Source organism: Rhododendron vialii, chromosome 8a (assembly GCF_030253575.1).
Source record: "Rhododendron vialii isolate Sample 1 chromosome 8a, ASM3025357v1".
Lineage (NCBI taxonomy): Eukaryota > Viridiplantae > Streptophyta > Magnoliopsida > Ericales > Ericaceae > Rhododendron > Rhododendron vialii.
This window is the reverse complement of record NC_080564.1, coordinates 10,643,346-10,662,425: the sequence shown is the minus strand read 5'-3', so window position 1 is coordinate 10,662,425 and position 19,080 is coordinate 10,643,346. Positions and strand designations below refer to the sequence as shown.

The 19,080-nt window shown below is 39.8% G+C and overlaps 1 protein-coding gene and 1 long non-coding RNA gene across 5 annotated transcripts; one reads left to right on the top strand and one right to left on the bottom strand.

Moving 5' to 3' along the window:
* Window positions 1-446: 446 nt before the first annotated feature.
* LOC131336561 (uncharacterized) lies at window positions 447-2,520 on the bottom strand. Its single transcript, XR_009202870.1, has 3 exons — window positions 2,437-2,520; window positions 679-808; window positions 447-592 (listed from the first exon to the last, which is right to left on the bottom strand). It is a non-coding gene; the product is annotated as an uncharacterized LOC131336561 (long non-coding RNA).
* A 3,697-nt stretch (window positions 2,521-6,217) lies between these two features.
* LOC131336560 (uncharacterized) lies at window positions 6,218-17,586 on the top strand. 4 transcript variants are annotated; one of them, XM_058372442.1, is made up of 9 exons: window positions 6,243-6,401; window positions 6,583-6,851; window positions 6,885-11,494; window positions 11,603-11,853; window positions 11,930-12,074; window positions 13,256-13,457; window positions 13,856-14,191; window positions 14,618-15,309; window positions 16,540-17,586. In XM_058372442.1, the coding sequence occupies exons 2-9, from the start codon at window positions 6,716-6,718 to the stop codon at window positions 17,134-17,136; spliced, it is 6,969 nt and encodes a 2,322-aa protein (XP_058228425.1). In that variant the 5' UTR covers window positions 6,243-6,401; window positions 6,583-6,715; the 3' UTR covers window positions 17,137-17,586. The 4 variants fall into 4 exon arrangements, with proteins under 4 accessions (XP_058228423.1, XP_058228421.1, XP_058228425.1 ...); XM_058372441.1 differs by having other exon boundaries at window positions 6,244-6,401; window positions 6,583-6,854; XM_058372440.1 differs by having other exon boundaries at window positions 6,218-6,401; window positions 6,583-11,494; window positions 13,862-14,191.
* Window positions 17,587-19,080: the final 1,494 nt, after the last annotated feature.

Here is a 19,080-nt window from a genome sequence, read left to right as displayed (position 1 = left end):
AATCAACTTTTAACACGAAGGTAATCACAAAGGCACAATGTTCATGGTACATAGGTTGTGGAGCAGGAATAATAAACACATATGCGCGTTCATAAAATTAAGAAAGATACTCTTTGATTATCTGCACTCCATTTTCCTAACAAAACATCTATATTATAAAGTATTGCTATATTTTATAGATAGAACATCACTTTAATTTTTTATCTCACATTTACCTTTAACATTAACTTTTTCAAATCGGATGGTACACATCACAAGATAAATTCCGCCTTCGTGTCCTTCACCAAGAGCACTTGAGCCAGTGGAGTCTTTCGCAACCATCTTTACATTATACCTAAAATGTATTACAAATAAATTATAGATATAAGTTGTTAGGAAAAAAAAAACCTATAAAATGCATGACTGATTTAAAATACTGTTATTTTAAAAAAACATGGTTGCTGTTTCCACATCTTCTTTTCCGCATTGACTACTGACAAATCAACCATACTGATTTTCAACTTTCCTAAAGCACATCTTGCATTTATAAATCCATAGGTGTTCTTCGTACGTATATTTTCTCAATGCGGCCAAGTATGCGATAATGTTGCACCTATGGAAAAAAATTCAAAAATTTCAACTGTAAATATATAATGGGAAGAAATATTAACCATTTTTCAAGTATGAAAAAAATCTTACATTGGGCATGGACACAAATTGTTTTATTTGAACTCTCTTAGCATTTGATATTATTAGCGCCTGTGGAATTGAGAATCCACATGTGCGATTCCATGCTACCAACCTTTGTGTGTCTTTGTTATTGCTGAACCTAGATTAACACGTAATTTGTTTAGAACAATTCAACGAATAAATAATATTCATCTCGATCTATAGACAATTTTTGTAATGACCCAAATCTAGTGGATTTGAATATCGTAACCGGCCAATGAGTCCGTCTCACCAAAGGCTTCTATTGACCCTCTTTTCTTTTTCTTTTTCAAAAAGAAATAACCATAACATTTATGGAAGCCTTTTCTAATAACCAACAATCACTATTTATTCATTGCGCTAAGATCAACATAGGCTACACTATTCTCTTATTCATTACATAACCATAACATAAGCTTAATAACTTTGTTACTCGGCCCGCCATTCTAATCCTGATTACCTGAAAAAGGAAAGATTTCAACAACATAAGTCACTGCTTGTGTGAGATTATGAATTATCAAAGTTACATGACCTACCATGAAATCTTTTTATGATCAAATAAACACAAGGAACATAACTTCAGTTTTTCAAGGCTTGAACTGTAACCCAAAATCATAGCTTCAGTTTTTCATGGCTTTAACTGTAACCAATATCATAAATAAAACCATACATACGATATACCATCCAACGATTACCGCCGGTACTGAGGGAGCGACCCCCAACGCGTATATAGTGAATTGATCAATTCAAACGGACACTCGGCTGTGCCACTTTCCATTCCGCCCTTATTACGCCGTTCCCACTAGTATCTTTAACGTCCCCTAGATTCAAGGACATTGTTCGGATGTATCGGTAATACTTTTTTGTATACTGTTCAAATCATCATAATTCCATGGTATATTTACTACAAAAGAATTCAAATGTTAAATAACCATACTTTTGTAAGCCAAAAATATAAATTTTACGAAAAATTCATGTAACAGGGATAATTCATAACTCATCTCTTTGATTCCGAAATTAATCGTAAGATCTATTGGATCGTACTAGCCCTCCTGGAAATTCCCTCTCTCTCTCTCTCTCTCTCTCTCTCTCTCTCTCTCTCTCTCTCTCTTGATTCTTTCCATCTCTTTTTCCTTCTATTTATTTGCTAGTGGTGGTGTGTGTCGTGTGAGGTGTGTGTTGATATGGAAGAGGGGTTAGCTATTTATACTAATTGGGTTAGGGTATAAACCAAGCATATTTTTTCCTTAATCTTATCCTAACTAGAATAATCTTGGGAATATTCTTTCGTGCCAAGAATATCCTTGGAATATCTAGGATATCTAGAATTATGCCCAAGCATATTCCTAGAATAATAAAAATCTAAGGGTTTGATGTCGAGAATATTCTTACAATAATAAAATCTAGGGTTTAATACCGAGAATATTCTTTTGATGCTTAGGATAAAATCTAGGGATACCTAGAATATTCTTTCTCCGGATTCTTCTTCTTAAACCTCACAACGTTACGTCTCGTGATCGACTCGTGCTTCAAATTTGACGACGCGATGTGCCATTTGGGACAATATCTAAAAACATACATAGGAAATGAAAATTTTAATAAGCTTCAAGTCATATATATTTCCTAAATCCTAACGGTAAATAATTCGCTAAATGTTAACTGCTTACTAATTTATTTTTACCCTTTTTATCATCTTATTTGTATTTTTAAAAGTCGGGGTATTACAATTTTCCATTTTTCTCAACTTACCATTTAGGAATGCCGTCAGTACGAAATGAGTAGTTTACATACAGTTTGCTCTTCATGCAAGTGGTAAGGTACGGACGGACCTAGAAGATAAAATATTTAAATTATTAGATTACGTTTTTTTGGGAAAAAGATGTTTAAAAAGGTTGAAAGTAGTATTACCGTCAAAGTCATCGACCTTTAACCCTGTAGCAAATAAAATATTATTATTGTTCAGATCATCAAGCATACGCGTCCCTTCTCTTGCTTCTACTTCATTCCATAAAGAAAGCCGAACAAACTTCATACTGATTTTGAAATAGAAAACAAAGATTAACTTCAAATCATATGAATATGAGTACTGCTATACGTTGTATATATACATGAAAAAAATGGTGTTTAGATTAAGCACCCTAAACACATCGGATGCCGTTGATTCCCGCGTAGGGCCCCTCGTTTTTTTTTATAGAATTTTTGGACAGTTCGGATCTGCCGTCCGGTGGCCAGAGACGGCCCGGCGCGGCCGTCGGAACGATTTCCCTACGTTTCGGTCGATATGTATAGGATTTTCGTATGAATATATGTTATGGACAAATAAGTCACCATACCTTCGGTCAAGTAACACCACATCTCTAACCATATAATTTGGTTTTCCAGCAATTCGACATTCTGTGACGTTCAATCAATCCAACCACATCTGCATAATATATAAAAAGAGATATAAAAAAATCTATATAATATATTGAAGTCAAAATTTAGTGGACGACATCTAGGAACATACCTAACAATTGCTCATACTTGGTGAAATGGTGAATGTCTCGTAATCTTATACTGAAATCCCAATGAAGAGGGATTTTATCACATTTGAACGCATAGTGTTTTACCCTTGTGTCATCGGTGAAAGACATCTTGTAGCAGTACGGGGACTAATTTAAACTTTTCATAAGCTTCCATAATCTCCACTGATTTTAAAAAGTAAACCCTACCCTCATAAAGATGTTCTCTAAAGTAGGCTACTTCTTCGGGCCATACAATGGCTTCCATAGCACGACCCTATAATTGGAAAAAAAAATTACACACATTCAAATATCATATTTAATAATCATTAATTTTGTTTGAAAAAATGTTTACCTGTTCATAAGTAAATCAATCTGAGCATCATGGGAGGTAGAAGCGGATTAATCACTTCTACTATCCTTACCAATCGAGCTTTTACTCTCCATAAATATCCATTTTGATATAAATCGGTAAAATGAGGATAAGGAACGTCCATTATATCACCTATATGAGTATTAAAGATTTAACAAAGTATATAAGATAAATCGATTGATATCTATATTAAGCTCAAACTCCAACACAAATTAGAAGTGATTACCAATTGTGTAGTTCACATGTACATTTGACACTTCAATTATGCTTTCTGCATCCCCTTGCTGTTGGACTACTTCACTTATGTGCAAAACAATTTCTTTTAATTATTTTGGCTGGCTAAGTATATTTTAAGATTTTTAAAAATAAAAGCTACTGCATGCATACCATTATGTAGGTCAAATTCAACATTTGTCTCTTCATTTGCTTCTTGAGCATTGTCATGCAAGCCAACCATTTCAGACATGTGTGGCACATTTATTGTTTCATCAATGTTTTATAAATAAGAAACTCGTTTATCTTAGCAAACCGCAGTTTATAAGGTTTACACATATATTCACTCACCCTTTAGTGGACCAGCTTCTCTATTTTGCTCTTCCATTGGTACTTGAGCATCCACATGCATCTCGACTCTTTCAGCCACTGGAATCATATTAATATCATTCTCACATTTTATCATGTAAACGAGACACACTAAACTCGACTCCATATCATTATTACACTAAATGCATAACATTTTTTCTTTATCTACTTCGTGAGCACTCTCATGCAGGCGGCTTATTCCTTCGTCTGTACATATAAACAAAAGAAATTTTGTATTGTTAGTGCACTAAAAAGCACAATTTAGACTACGGTCAAGTTTTGCAAATTTAGTATTTGTAATTAGAAGTCTTACCAATTGGTGGGTCAATTTCCATGTTTTGATCTTCAACAGACGCATGAGCGTCTCGACTACACTCACTGGTAGCATTTAATTATCACGATTTATCATGTAAACGGGACACAACAAACTCAACTGCAAATCAATATTACTATAAATGCATACCATTTTTTTCTTTATCTTCTTCATGAGCACTCTCATGCCAACAAATGCTTCCTTCATCTATATTTATAAACAAAAGAAAGTCAGTATTGTTAGTAGAGTAAAAAACACAGTTTAAAAGTCTTACCATTTGGTGGGTCAATTTGCATGTTTTGCTCTTCAACTGGGTCAATTTGCATATTAATTTCATTCGTATTATTTATCCTGCAAACGGAACACAAAAAAAACGAACATGGGTAACTACGTTAGTAAAAAAAAAAGATTTACATAATTGTGTTCCTCCTTCTATGTTGTTTTAAAAAAAGATTCAAACATTTTTGTCTTATTTCTACATGTGAAGACGCCCCATAAAGAATAGATTCAAACCCACCCTGTCATTGAACAAAAAATATGGATGGTAGGAGGAATAAAAAAAATGTTAGATAGGAAATTCAAATGGAGAAAAAATTGAACCAAAAGAAACTGGGTAACATAGAAGGACCCCAAATCTATTTATTCAATTCTAAAAAAGGAGATAGAGAGAACATCGTGGTTGGGTGTAAACCTAAAGAAAACAATTTCTATATTCAGTTAAAACAAATGAGTCACTCACCTCAATTCTTATAGCCTCGGAAGCAGAGTTCGGTAATTTTCGGTGGTATGGTTGTGTTGTAACTAAGGTTGAGAGAGAGGGGGATGGGGGAGGAGAATGGGAGTTGAGTAAAGAGAACTGGAAAGAAAATGTTTAAGGAGAGAGAGAGAGAGAAATTTCCCTTACCCGGTTTGTATTTCCATTATAGCACCGACCCAATCAATGGCAATTTCGAAAATCAGGGTCGATGATTGACATAACTGAATAATCAAGATTGATAATACTTGAATTGTAATCCTGGTTTCGATTATAATCAACAACAATTTCATTTTCGATTGTAATCAATAGCAATTTCATTTTCGATTGTAATCAACGACAATTTTATTACAATCAAGTCTTTCTAGTCCATAACTGAATAATGTCCTTCCAATCATGACAAAAAATTCGGCAATTTCGGAAATCATTACCAAAATTATTCTCGTAAATCAGTTACTACAATCAATTTGGTAAATGTGGGAACATTAATTTCCAAAGGGAACCAATCTCAGTCGAAAATGTGGCCTATAAGCATTATTTCCAAATTTGTCTAATTTTTGGAAAGTTTGAGAGAGAACTTCCTTAATTATAGATTTCCGGAAAGTTAGTACTCGGAAATTGGTCTCTAATTTCCGGAATATTTTGTTTCCTTCTGAGAGAGAGAGAGAGAGAGAGGGAGAAAGAGAACTTCCTTAATATAGATTTTCAGAAACGTTTTGTTTTCCTTAATCAAAGGCATGTATTTATGTAAAAGCATGGCTTTTTAATTTCAAAAAGAATGTATGTATAGAAAGAGATTTAATGTGAGAATTGTATTTTCAATCCAACGGTAAAAAATATGTACCAATTTAACGGTTGAAAATATAAACCACCCTCCCTATTATATACTAGATATTTTTGGTACTTAGGAATTTATTTAGGTAGCTATTTAAATTTTGAAGTGTCCATAAGGTCGGTTTAAGGGGGGTGAAATACGTAATTAGATTAAAGTCAAGGGAGAACAAACGAAGAGACCTATCTCTCGACTCGAGTTAAACCCCGTTTCTCTCTCCTCCCTCTCTCTCTCCCTCCCTCCCTCTCTCTGCGGCGTAGAGTAGTAGCAGGGCTTCGCTCACCTCCCTCGTATTCATCTCCCTCCCCCACACGCGGCGTACGTTAGTCACCGCCGCCCCTATCTCTCTCCATCAACAGGTAAGCTTCTTATCCTACACCCCCTTTCCCTTTCTCCGTTTTCATCTTTTCCTGAAGCTGAATCACCACCACCTGTAATCTGCTAATCAACCCAAAGATCACTCATTTTAATCTGTTTTTCGATTATTTCACCGATTGATTAATCATACCGATGATCGATTTCAATATTTTCGCTGATTAGGTATTCATCATTCACTCACTGCGAGATCTGTCAATTTGTGGCGGATTTTTGAAAGAGGAGGATAGAAAACCTAGGGTTTGAGTTTTGATGCTTTGGCGGGGTTTTGAATCTAGGGTTTGGTTCGGGCTCCGTGATGGCCAATCCCAGTGGGGTCGGGGCAAAGTTTATGTCTGTGAATCTGAACAAGTCTTACGGTCCTGTTTCCCATAGTTCTTATGGACAGGCGGTTGGCCGCACCCGGCCCGGCAGCGGAGGAGGAGGAGGAGGAGGTAGTGGAGGTGGAGGTGGAGGTGGAGGTGGAGGTGGCGGTGGCGGTGGAATGGTGGTTCTATCGCGCCCTAGACCTGCACAGAAGCCTGGGCCGAAGTTATCTGTTCCACCCCCCTTGAACTTGCCATCCTTGAGGAAAGAGCATGAGAGGTTTGATTCGTCCGGCCCAGGCAGCAGTGCGGGCGGGGGCGGCGGTTCGGGTACCGGTCCGAGGCCCAATTCGTCAGGTCTGGGTTGGACCAAGCCGGGCACCGTTGCTTTGCAAGAGAAGGAAGGTAATGTTACTCAGGCAGTGGTGGATGGTATTGTTAATCAAACTGCTTCTGTGACTAAATTGAGCACTGGGTATGTGCCACCTTCAGCTCGGTTGGGAGCGGTTGTGGTCCCACATTCTGTATCGGCTCCATTAGCTGAGAAAACCTCAGTTTTGAGGGGTGAGGATTTTCCGTCTCTAAAGGCAGCTTTACCTAGTAGTTCATCTGGGGGAGTGCAGAAACAAAAGGATGGTTTGCATCACAAACAAAAGCATTTTACCGGTGAGGCGTCCGCTGAACAGACAAACAGTTCTTCCAATGCACTAGTTCACATGCGCCCGCACGGGCAATCTCTCCATGATACAACTGCCAATGGTTCGAATGAGAGTGGTGGTGAGAGTCATGGATTGGGGAGTTCACAAATGGAAAAGCAGCAAGCCAGAAAGCAGGAGTATTTTCCTGGCCCGCTTCCGTTAGTTATGCTGAATCCAAGATCTGATTGGGCAGATGATGAGCGTGATACAGGTCGCGGGTTTGCGGACCGAGTTAGAGATCATGGATTTTCCAAGAATGAAGCTTATTGGGACAGAGAGTTTGAATTGCCCAGGAACAGTGTTTTACCACACAAACCGGTTCACAGTCTATTTGAAAGGAGAGGTAAGCTTGAGGATGACAGTGGGAAGGTTCATTCAGTTGAAATCCCTAAAGTTGACCCTTACCGGAGGGATGTAAGAACAACTAGTAGGGAAGGTAACTCGTGGAGAACTCCTCCTACTCTTCCCAAAGATGGATTAAATGCTCAAGAACTTGCGATCGGTAGAAATGGTAATGTTGTGGGGCCGGTGGTTGTTAATAGAGAAATAGCAAAGGAGAATAGTAAGTACATACCTCCACAGTTTGGGGACAATTCCCGTGACAGTCCCACTGGAAATAGGGAGCCTGCATTTGGAAGGAGGGATATGGGGCATGGAAATGAAGGAAGACATCAGTGGAATAACATGGCAGAATCATCTATCAGCCGTGGGATTGAGCGCAGTACGCAAGAACGATATGTCAGTGAACAGTCCAATAGATACAGAGGTGGTGTTCCCCAGGATGGTGCAGCTTCAAAATCTTCATTTCCTTCTGGTGGTAAAAGGGTTCCTATGAATGATCCAAAACTCAACTTTGGCCGGGAAAAGCATGCTTTTTTGAAGAGTGAAAGGAATTATGTAGACGAGCCTTTTGCAAAAGACTTTGGCACTACAAGCTTTGACGAACACGATCCTTTTTCTGGAGGCATTGTTGGTGTAATTAAAAGGAAAAAGGATGTGGTTAAACATTCTGATTTCCACGATCCTGTTAGGGAATCTTTTGAGGCTGAACTTGAGAGAGTTCAGAAAATGCAAGAGCAGGAGCGTCAGCGGATTATTGAAGAACAGGAAAGGGCTATGGAGCAAGCGCGGAGAGAAGAGGAGGAGAGGCGGCGGCTGATTAGGGAAGAGGAAGAACGAAGGAGGAGGCTTGAGGAAGAAGCCAGAGAAGCTGCTTGGAGGGCGGAACAGGAGAGGGTAGAAGCTATTCGAATAGCTGACGAGCAGAAGATTGCCAGAGAAGAGGAGAAACAGAGGATGCTTATGGAGGAAGAGAGGAGGAAACAGGCTGCAAAGCAAAAGCTTTTGGAATTGGAGGCTAAAATTGCCATGAGGCAGACTGAAGCACCAAAGGTTGTAAATGAAAGCACTGTTTCCAAGGCCCTGGATTTTGATAACTGGGAAGATAGTGAGAGAATGGTGGAAAGGATAACTACGTCAGGGTCTTCTGATTCATCTGGTTTGAACAGGCCTTTTGAAATGGGCCCTAGATCTAAACCATATAGAGAAGGTTCTTCTAGCTTTTTGGACAGAGGAAAAGCTGCTAACTCATGGAGAAGGGATGTGTTTGAGGATGGCAACAACTCATCATCATTCCTAATGCAAAACCAGGATAATGGTGGGAATGCAGGCGTGAGGAAAGAATACTATGGGGGAGGTGGCAGCTATTTGTCCTCTAGGGCTTATCCTAGAGGAGGGATGCAAGAATTTCATGCAGATGATTTCGCTCCTCCAAAAGGTCACAGGTTGAGTGCTTCTGGGGATGGAGGAGACCCTTTTGGCAGAAACTTAGAGATTGGTCCTGAATTTCATGACAATGCTGGTGAAAAGTATAGTGATGTGGGTTGGGGACAGGGCCAGGGCCAGGGCCGTTCCCGTGGTTATCCGCGTTCACCTTATTCCGAAGGAGATGAACTTTATTCTTATGGGAGGTCACGGTATTCCATGAGACAACCACGTGTCCTACCGCCTCCATCACTGGCATCTATGTACAAAACTTCTTTCAGAGGAGAGAATGAGAGTCCTGGTCCCTCAGCTTTTGTAGATAACAACATGCACTATGGTCATGGATCAAGAACTGAAACTACCATTGTTGTCCAGCTGGAGAGTACTCTGACTCAGGAGCAAAATTTGGAGAATTCAACCACTCCAAGATGTGACTCGCAATCCTCACTCTCTGTTTCTAGTCCCCCTAGTTCTCCTACTCATCTCTCCCATGACGATTTGGATGAATGTGGGGAGGCTTCTGCTATTACAGAAGGAAAAGAGATGCCTTTGTCTGGGAATGAATCTGTTGTCCTAAATGACAACTGCGGGAACGAGTATATCTCTGGCGGTGATGATGAAGATTGGGCTCTTGATAACGATGAAGAGTTTCAAGAGCAAGAGGAATACGACGAGGATGAAGACGGCTACGAGGAAGAAGATGAGGTGCACGAAGGAGACGACGAGCGTGTCGACCTGACTCAAGAATTTGAAGATTTGGGTATAGAGGATAAAAGCTCATCTCGTATGATGGAGAACTTGGTCTTGGGATTTGACGAGGGGGTTGAAGTAGGAATACCACCTGGTGATGAGTTTGAAAGAAGCTCTAGGAACGAAGAGAGTGCATTTGGGTTGCCAGAGGTCTCTGTCGGTAACGTAGATCAGAAGCGACCACCCGTTGATGGGATTCCAGACAATGCAAAGGCAATCCAGGATTCTGGTCTGCCACCAGTGTCTGATCTGTTGGATGGTCTGCATGGTTCTAATATTTCCGGTGTATGTGCTCAGAATGTAGTGACGTCTTCTGTTAACACGGCATTGCATTCGTCTGATCTACCTGTTAAACTTCAGTTTGGGTTGTTTTCTGGGCCTTCTTTGATACCTTCACCAGTTCCAGCTATTCAGATAGGTTCCATACAGATGCCTCTCCACCTACACCCCCCTGTGGGTCCCTCCCTTGGTCATATGCACCCGTCACAGCCTCCACTCTTCCAGTTTGGTCAGCTCAGGTACACATCTTCTATTTCCCAGGGAATCTTGCCAGTGGCTCCTCAATCAGTCTCTTTTATTCCGTCCAATGTTCAGGCCCATTATAATTTGAATCAAAGCTTAGGAGCCCCCCTGCCTATTCAACCCGGTCAAGAGAATTCTACCCATAATATGGTCAAAGATGGGGTCCAATCTGTTTCAATGGACCGGGAACGTACAGAAACCAATGGTCCGATTCATAAGAACCAAGCTGAGATTTCCAATCCAGGTGAGAACAAGGTTATCCCAAAACGAGGTTTCCCTGGTGTAGATAAAGGACACCAAGATGCAGTGTTAAAAAGTTTCATACCTTCGTCAAACGGGTCGGTATCAGAAGGCCACTTGCCAAGTGAACAAGATTCTAAAGGGTCAAAGGCTGAAGGTCCACAATTCGGTAACAAGGGGAGAAATTATGCTTACTCAGGTAGAAATTCTGGTCCTAGATCATCTTTTGTGGTTTCTGAGGGTTCTCGTGGTTTTCAAAGGAGGCCTCGATGGCCCACCCAACGAACTGAGTTTCGAGTTAGGGAAAATGTTGATAGGAGGCATTCACAAGGTTTACTTTCTTCTAGCAAACCAGGACAAGATGATAAGTCAAGCATCGAAATGAGGAATACAGGGAATTTCGGAAATAGTGGGTCTAAGAAAGGGTTGGTGGTTAGTAGTAATAAACCATTAAAGCATATAATTGAACCTGAAGGTTCAACCTCAGATCCAGTTGGTTCTAAAGGGACTGATTCTGAGGCCAGACTTGATAGGAGAATGGAAAAAGAAGAAGCATCAACCAGGACTCACAGCATCACGCGTGGCACTGGAGAAGGAAACCTGAAAAGGAACATATCTTCAGAAGAGGATGTCGATGCTCCCTTGCAGAGTGGCATAGTGCGTGTTTTTAAACAACCTGGAATAGAAGCTCCTAGTGATGGGGATGACTTCATTGAGGTGAGGTCAAAGAGGCAAATGCTGAATGATCGACGTGAGCAGAGGGAAAAAGAAAATAAGGCAAAGTCTCGTGTCACAAAGGTAACATTGGGTATCCATTTTCCAACTTGTATGTATCTTATTTTGGCATATGTTTTTAGTTTTGCAATTAATTTTATGCTTCTTAAACACACTTATCTTTTGTGCCAGGCTCCTCGCAAACCTCGATCTGCACAAAATGCTGTGGGCTCAATGAGCTCAAGTAAAATTTCTGTGTCGTTGGGTGGAGAAGCACCAAATAATATTCACTCAAATTTTGTTGCATCAGCGGGGCGGGGCCTATTGAACATGGAAGCATCCACAGGATTTGCCACTATTGTGTCCCAACCATTGCCTCCAATTGGCACCCCTGTTGCTTTGAATTCTGACATGCAGGCTGATAAAAGGCCACATAATATCAAGTATGTACCTACTCATAGCAGTTAATATTCCCCATAGCAGCTGAATTTCTATCTCTGACATATGTTGATTTTACAGGTCCCTTCAAACAGGCTCTGCATCAGGTATTACTAGTGCTGGGAAAAACCTTGGGCCAAGCCTGACATTTGAGACCAAGAACAAAATTCTTGATAATGTTCAATCATCTATGGGTTCTTGGGATAATGTACAGATTAATCAACAGGTATGTGAAACAGATACTTTTTTCCTATGGCATATAGCTAACTATTCCTTCTACGATGGTACGGTTGTTCTAGCAGTACTGCTAGTGTTCATTATAGAGGGCTTCTATTTTTGGTTCCCTACGTTGCATCTTCCTGAAGTTTTGAGCCGCGGTGTGTCCAGATGCCTATAGAGCAACATTGTGTTTGTGATTTCGGCTGCATTACTTCTTGTATCTTAGGCTGGTGCTATTAGCCTTTTCGTCTCTGTCCAGTGATCTTGTACTGCACTAGCTTAGATAAACACAGTGCTGCCAGTGGTCAATGATGTCGGCTGCTGAGCATATGAAAAACTTGTATGGATGGGTTTGTAAAATGTTAAGCAAGCACTGTAGTGTTTGGATGAGTATGGAATTTAGCTTCATTTGAAATAGTAATATATTGCAGGGGTTGAGTGCTGTAACAAAAGGAGGAGAATGAAAAGGAATGAAAATAAGCACTTTCCGTGATTACATTAAGAAAATCCTACAGCAGGTGATTAAAGCTAGAGAAAAACCAAGAAGAAAGAGAAAAAGGAGGAGAATACTCTAGGATTTCCAACTTGAACTCTTTAGGTATTGCTCAACAAAGTTGGTTGGCATCAGTTGTTACTTCTTTAATTATCAAAGTGCAAAATCAGTAAAGTGAATTGTAATATTGCTATTTGTAGGTCAGTTAGCATCTCGTACTTCTACCAAGGTTAGGGCCCAAGATGTGGAAATTTTGACCTGTAAGACCGATCAATGCAACGTAATGGCTTGACCAAGAATAGGACCCATGTAGTGCTGCAAACGTAAGGATATCTGATTTAAACTGACCAGAAACGTATTGACTTGAGATTAAACATAAATGCTCCACATTAACTTAAATTACATAAGGTCTAAAGAATATGACGTACACACACATGCAGTGCCAGAGCTGATGCTTCTGTATCTTTTTCCTGCATGTTTCCCATATAGTGAGGGTTCAAGAATAAAGAAAAGAAAGGGGAAGTAGAGTATTTGGTTATTTGTTTCTAATTTGAATTCATATGCTAAGATGACTGTGTCTTTGACCTGTTTGTGTGTTGTTTGTGCTGTTCGCCACCTAAGAGGGAAGATTTATATGTTGTAATTGGCTCAGCAGCATGCAAAGTGTCCATATCTAACTTCTATCGACATTATAGGTTATGGCTTTAACACAGACCCAACTTGACGAGGCTATGAAGCCTGGTAGATTTGACACGTATGCAGCATCAATTGGAGATCATACTATGTCAAATGCTGAACCTATCATGCCATCGGCATCCATCTTGACAAAGGACAAATCATTTACTTCCGCAGCAAACCCAATCAACTCCCTCCTAGCTGGAGAGAAAATTCAATTCGGTAAAGTGTATACATCCAAGCAAGCTCCACTATTTTCTTTAGGATGTGTTTGGAACCTAGGGAAAGAAAGATAAAGGAAGAGAAGAGAAGTTAATTTTCCTTCTTTTTTCTTGTTTGGTTTCTGATTTTAGTAGGATGAAGGAGATATTGAAAGAAAAGACTATTGTCACTTACGTTCCTTTTCTTTCTTCCTTTTTGATTTTCTCTGTTTGTTTAAATGACTATCTTCTTTCTTTTCTTTAAAACCAAACAATGGAAGCTAATTATCCTCTTCTATTGTTTCTTTTTTGTGCAAAACGAAACAACATTACACTTTCTATTTCACTTTCTTTCCACAGTTTTCAAAACACAACATTTGTATTTCCCCTTTTTCTTATGGTTCGTCCCTTCTTATTCAGGTGCAGTTACATCTCCCACAGTCCTTCCCCCTGGTGGTTGTACTATTTCACACGGGATTGGGGCTCCCGGTTCCAGTCGGTCTGACATCAAAATCTCACAAACTCTTTCCACAACTGAGAATGACTGTACTCTGTTTTTTGAAAAGGACAAGCGCCAGAACAAGTCTTGTGTGGATTTAGAAGATTGTGAGGCTGAAGCTGAAGCAGCTGCTTCTGCTGTTGCTGTTGCAGCAATCAGCAGCGATGAGATTGTTGGTAATGGGCTGGGTACTTGTTCAGTTTCTGTCTCAGATTCCAAAAGCTTCGCTGGTGCAGATATTGATCGGATTGGCGGAGGTGGTATTTTGTTTCTGTTTATTGATTTTTTTGGGCAATCTCAAGTAACAAATTTCGTTTCTTTTCTTTTCTGTCCCATGTCTGAAACGTTTCTGTCATAGGAGACAAACGAAACAATAGTGGTATTCTGAGATGACGATGTTTGCGTACATTACCGTAACATACCAAAACAAGTTGAAGTTAACACCTAACACCTAATAGCAATATTCAGCGATGACATTTCCATACATTACAAACGTCCTTTCGACATTTCCGGCTGCATGTTCAAATGTTTCCAAAATATTTCTTTTCCTAGCTAACACCTAAACAACATACGGAAGCAAAGTTTTGATCCTTGAGCAATCTCCTAAATCTGTTTTGCCACTTATTTAATTGGGAAGAATCATTTTTGGGGTACCTTTTTCAAATCTCTTTCGGGCGTGGCAGGTGATCAGCAATTAGCAGCTCAATCAAGAGCTGAGGAGTCTCTGAGTGTAGCACTTCCGGCAGATCTCTCTGTCGATACTCCTTCAATCTCATTGTGGCCTCCTTTACCAAGCCCCCAGAATGCTTCAAGCCAGATGCTCTCTCATTTCCCTGGAGGCCCGCCTTCCCATTTTCCATTCTATGAGATGAACCCAATGTTGGGTGGCCCTATCTTTGCTTTTGGCCCGCACGATGACTCTGCCGGGACGCAGTCACAGAATCAAAAGAGTACTGCATCAGCTTCTGGGCCCCTTGGTAGCTGGCAACAATGCCATTCTGGTGTTGACTCGTTCTATGGTCCTCCGGCAGGGTTCACTGGTCCCTACATTAGTCCACCTGGAGGTATTCCAGGGGTCCAATGCCCTCCGCACATGGTGGTCTATAATCATTTTCCAGTTGGACAATTTGGTCAGGTTGGTTTGAGTTTCATGGGTGCAACATACATACCCTCTGGGAAGCAACCTGATTGGAAGCACAATCCAACATCATCCGCAATGGGTTCTGGTGAGGGGGATATGAATAATAATATGAACATGGTTTCTGCTCAGAGAAGTCCTCTCAACATGCCTTCTGCTGTCCAGCATCTTTCCCCAGGGTCACCCCTTCTGCCCATGGCATCTCCTTTTGCCATGTTCGACGTGTCTCCATTCCAGGTAAACTTTCTGATGGGAAGTTTCACATGTGAAGTAGGTGGTTCTGTTTTGAAATGACTATTCACTACTGTTTTAATTTGCTGTCAAGTGTCAGTGCCGCGGATTGATATAAAGTCCAGAAATTGTTTGTAGATATGTTAATTGTGAAGATTTATGTCAGATTGGGTTTCTTTCAGTATTATATGCTGTACAGAATGAGACCTAAACTTAGGTGATGGGTGATGACTTTGCATCAAAATCAGTTATGAATTATGAAGCAGAGACACCTCATTGAAGGTCAGGCAGATACGTATTGTACTGCAGCAATCCATGGAAACTCTCGAAGGCCAAGCACATGTTTGAAACTCCAATTAGTAGTTTCTTGTGCTTTTAAGTTTTAATTTGGACCGTGAAAACAGTTAAAACACGCTTGGAACACTCTATATGCATTCGGGAAGCAGAGACCTAAACTTAGGTGTACTGGGGATGACTTTGCATTAAATCAGTTCTGAAATATGAAGCAGAGAGCTCATTGAAGGTCACTTACTGGCAGATACTTATTGTACTGCGGCAATCCATGGACACTCTCCAAGTCCAAATGCATTTTTTAAACTCCAATTAGTAGTTTCTTGTGCTTTTAAGTTGTTTTAATTTGGACCGTGTAAACAGTTAAAACATGCTTGGAACTCTCTATAGTCCATAGGCATTCGTGGAATTCGTCGGAGATGCAAACAAAATACTAATAGGCTTTAGTTAAGGCTTAGGTAAGTCTTCTCTTTATGTGAGAGATGTTTCTAGTTTAAGTTTAGGAAAGTCTTCTTTCTGTGTTATAGATGACGGTGGATAGACTATAAAGATACATGTTATTGATGAAGCATTTTTTATTGGCTCATTTTTGTAAATAAGTCTTAAATATTGGAATGACATACGCAAATGAAGGCAATTTATGGTTTACCCATAAGCCTTATTATTCTGTTTTCAATTACATTTTTTTTAGAAGCATTTGTAATATCATTGTAACATACAAAAATTAGATTTTTTTAATGTGCTCCAGCGCTTCGTGTCCTTAATGTATTGAAAATTTGTGTTCCAGTGTGTCGTTTTCATGTCACGCGTCCTTGTTTGTGCTTCATCGGAGGTTATCATTGTGTTATCATCGTCCTTGTTTGTGCTAAAGGATTTATTGCTTACTTATGTTGCCTACTAGTTCTTATCCGACATAACTAACATTGAGCCAAAACTTTCCTTCAGTCTGCCCCCGAAATGTCAGTCCAAGGACGATGGTCCCATGTTCCTGCACCATCCCTCCACTCTGTTCCTCTATCACACCCATTACTGCAACCGGAAGCAGGTGTGCTACTGCCTTCCCAGTTTAGCCATTCCCACCAATCATTAACTGCCAACAGGTTCTCCGAATCACGAACTTCTACCCCATCCGATGGCAGTCGGAGTTTCCCAGTGGCACCTGATTCAGCAGCTGCCCAATTTCCTGACGAACGAGGGTTACTAGACTCGTCAAGCTCCACCAGTGGTGGAGGTATCAAAAAGAGCTCTTCTGGAAGCACTTTTGCAGAAGTCAGCCAAACTGACTCTCTTCCGAATGTTAACAATAGTGGGCACAACGCAAATGCGTTCAAGAATCATTCTACAGGTTACAATTATCAGAGAGGAGGTGGGGTTGTGTCTCAGAAGAACGGTTCAGGGAGTGAATGGTCACAGCACCGTAGAATGGGGTTCCATGGGCGGAATCAGTCTCTGGGTGCCGAAAAGAGTTTTCCCCCCTCTTCGAAGATGAAGCAAATTTATGTGGCCAAACAGACTACAAGTGGTAATTCTTCTGCAGTGTGATGAGTGATGAAAATATTGCTTCTCAGGTCTCACCGAGCCAAAAGGGCTATGATGAAATCGTTTCCATATCATCGAATGCTTTGGTTAGTGTTTTTGGCCGCATCTTTTGCACTTTTCTTTGTTTTTTTTTTTTCACCAATATTTTTGGGTATGCTCGTTTATGAACAACATTGTAGTACTGAAGCTGGTGATGGCCTTTTTGAATGGCTCTCAAGTGTTTAGTAAAGAAGCTAATGGTGTGGGGCATGCTCTTTAGGATGAGTGCTACCAGGTTAGTGAAATATACATGGTGTGGGATGGAGGCCTTGTGTATTGTCTTTTTTTTATGTGCTCTTTTGCTCACCATCCAATTATTCTCTTCAGTTGTTTTGAGGACCAACATGTAATTTTTCATGTTTAGTAATGATAAATGTGGGGAATGCTCGTGTCCTCTAGTTATTTCCACCCTTTGTGTTTGTAGATTAGTACTATTTGTTAAGATACGCAGTGGTAGCTTTTTGAGGAGCCACAGCAAAGAAGGCATTATGTGGTTAGAAAAATTTTAAATTCTTCACTAATCTCCATTTATTTTTATTTTTTTTTTTAGGAAAGGTAAAATAACTTTTTTGACACCTCTTGTTCAAGCTATGGTTTTTTGTATAGAGGCGGATCTGGTAACACCAATTTTGACACCTCTTGTTTTTAGAGTCCCAGCAAATGATCGAAGCCGTTTCATGTGTTTAAAACATGCTTGAAAGAGCTCCCGTAAAAAATCAGCTCATTCTAATGTTGGCAAGGCTTTGATTGGCTCATTCAATTTTATTCTGTCAAATTTGAAAGGAATCAATTAAATGAACTGATCAAGTTCTTACCATTATCCGAATGAGTTACTCCTTCCGTCTCTAAATAAGTGTCCGATGCGCAAACCTAAGGCTTCAAAAAAATGCATTTGTTTCGTTAAAAAAATTAATTTTTTTTCACAAATCATTAGATAGAAATGAGTTTTATTAGATTGTAAAAACAAAATTGAATTTTTTAATGAAAAACATGCTTCTTTTGTAAGGCCTAGTTTTGCGCGCCGGACACTTATTTAGGGACGGAGGGAGTATTTTTTTCAGGAGCCCTTATAAATATGTTTTAAACACATTGAACAACTCTGATTATTTGTTGAGACTGTAAAAAAAAAGGGTGTCAAAATTGGTGTTAGGTAGGGCTGTCTACGTACCCGACCCGCCTAACCACCCAACCCAACCGAAAAAACGGAGGTAACAGACGATTCCAATCGGGTGTATCGGTCGGATTCAGGTATAGATCTGAGAAAAATTGTGTCAGTCGGGTGTCGGATGCATGGGATTTTTTTCCATCTGACCCGATCCGACTGACTTATGTATTATGTACTATACTAGTGTTTGCCCGTGCCTTCAGATGAATTTGTTAATATGATTTCAAGTAACCTTAGCTAGGTATGAGCTTAGCTAACGGAATGCCCGTGCTTGAAGGTCTTTGCGAAGAAAATTTAACTTATCCTATATTAACCACTCAATTATAATACTGATCACATCCCAAAAATCCAAATGTCTTTGCAAAGTTCACATTATAAGTTTGAAATAGGAAAACTTTTTTATCCATAAAACAAAGCGACATCGAAATGAAAAAAAAAACATCAAGATGAAAGAATATTGAGGTGGTTTCACTTCTACCTAATCAACTCGATATGAAAGAAGTTTGTGGTGGTTTCACTTCTATCTCAACATGGCTTTCGACGTTGCAAGGTTGGCCATTGCAACCTGTAAAAAGCAAATGTTATTTCAACTCACACATACCATTTCAAGCATAAAATATTTCAGGGCTTGCCTGTGCCTGAAGGCATGGGTCCAATAATTCATTATTCAATATGCTTTCGAGTGACCTTAGTTAGGCGTGAGCAAACAGATTGTGCCTAAAAGCACATACCAACATAATTTT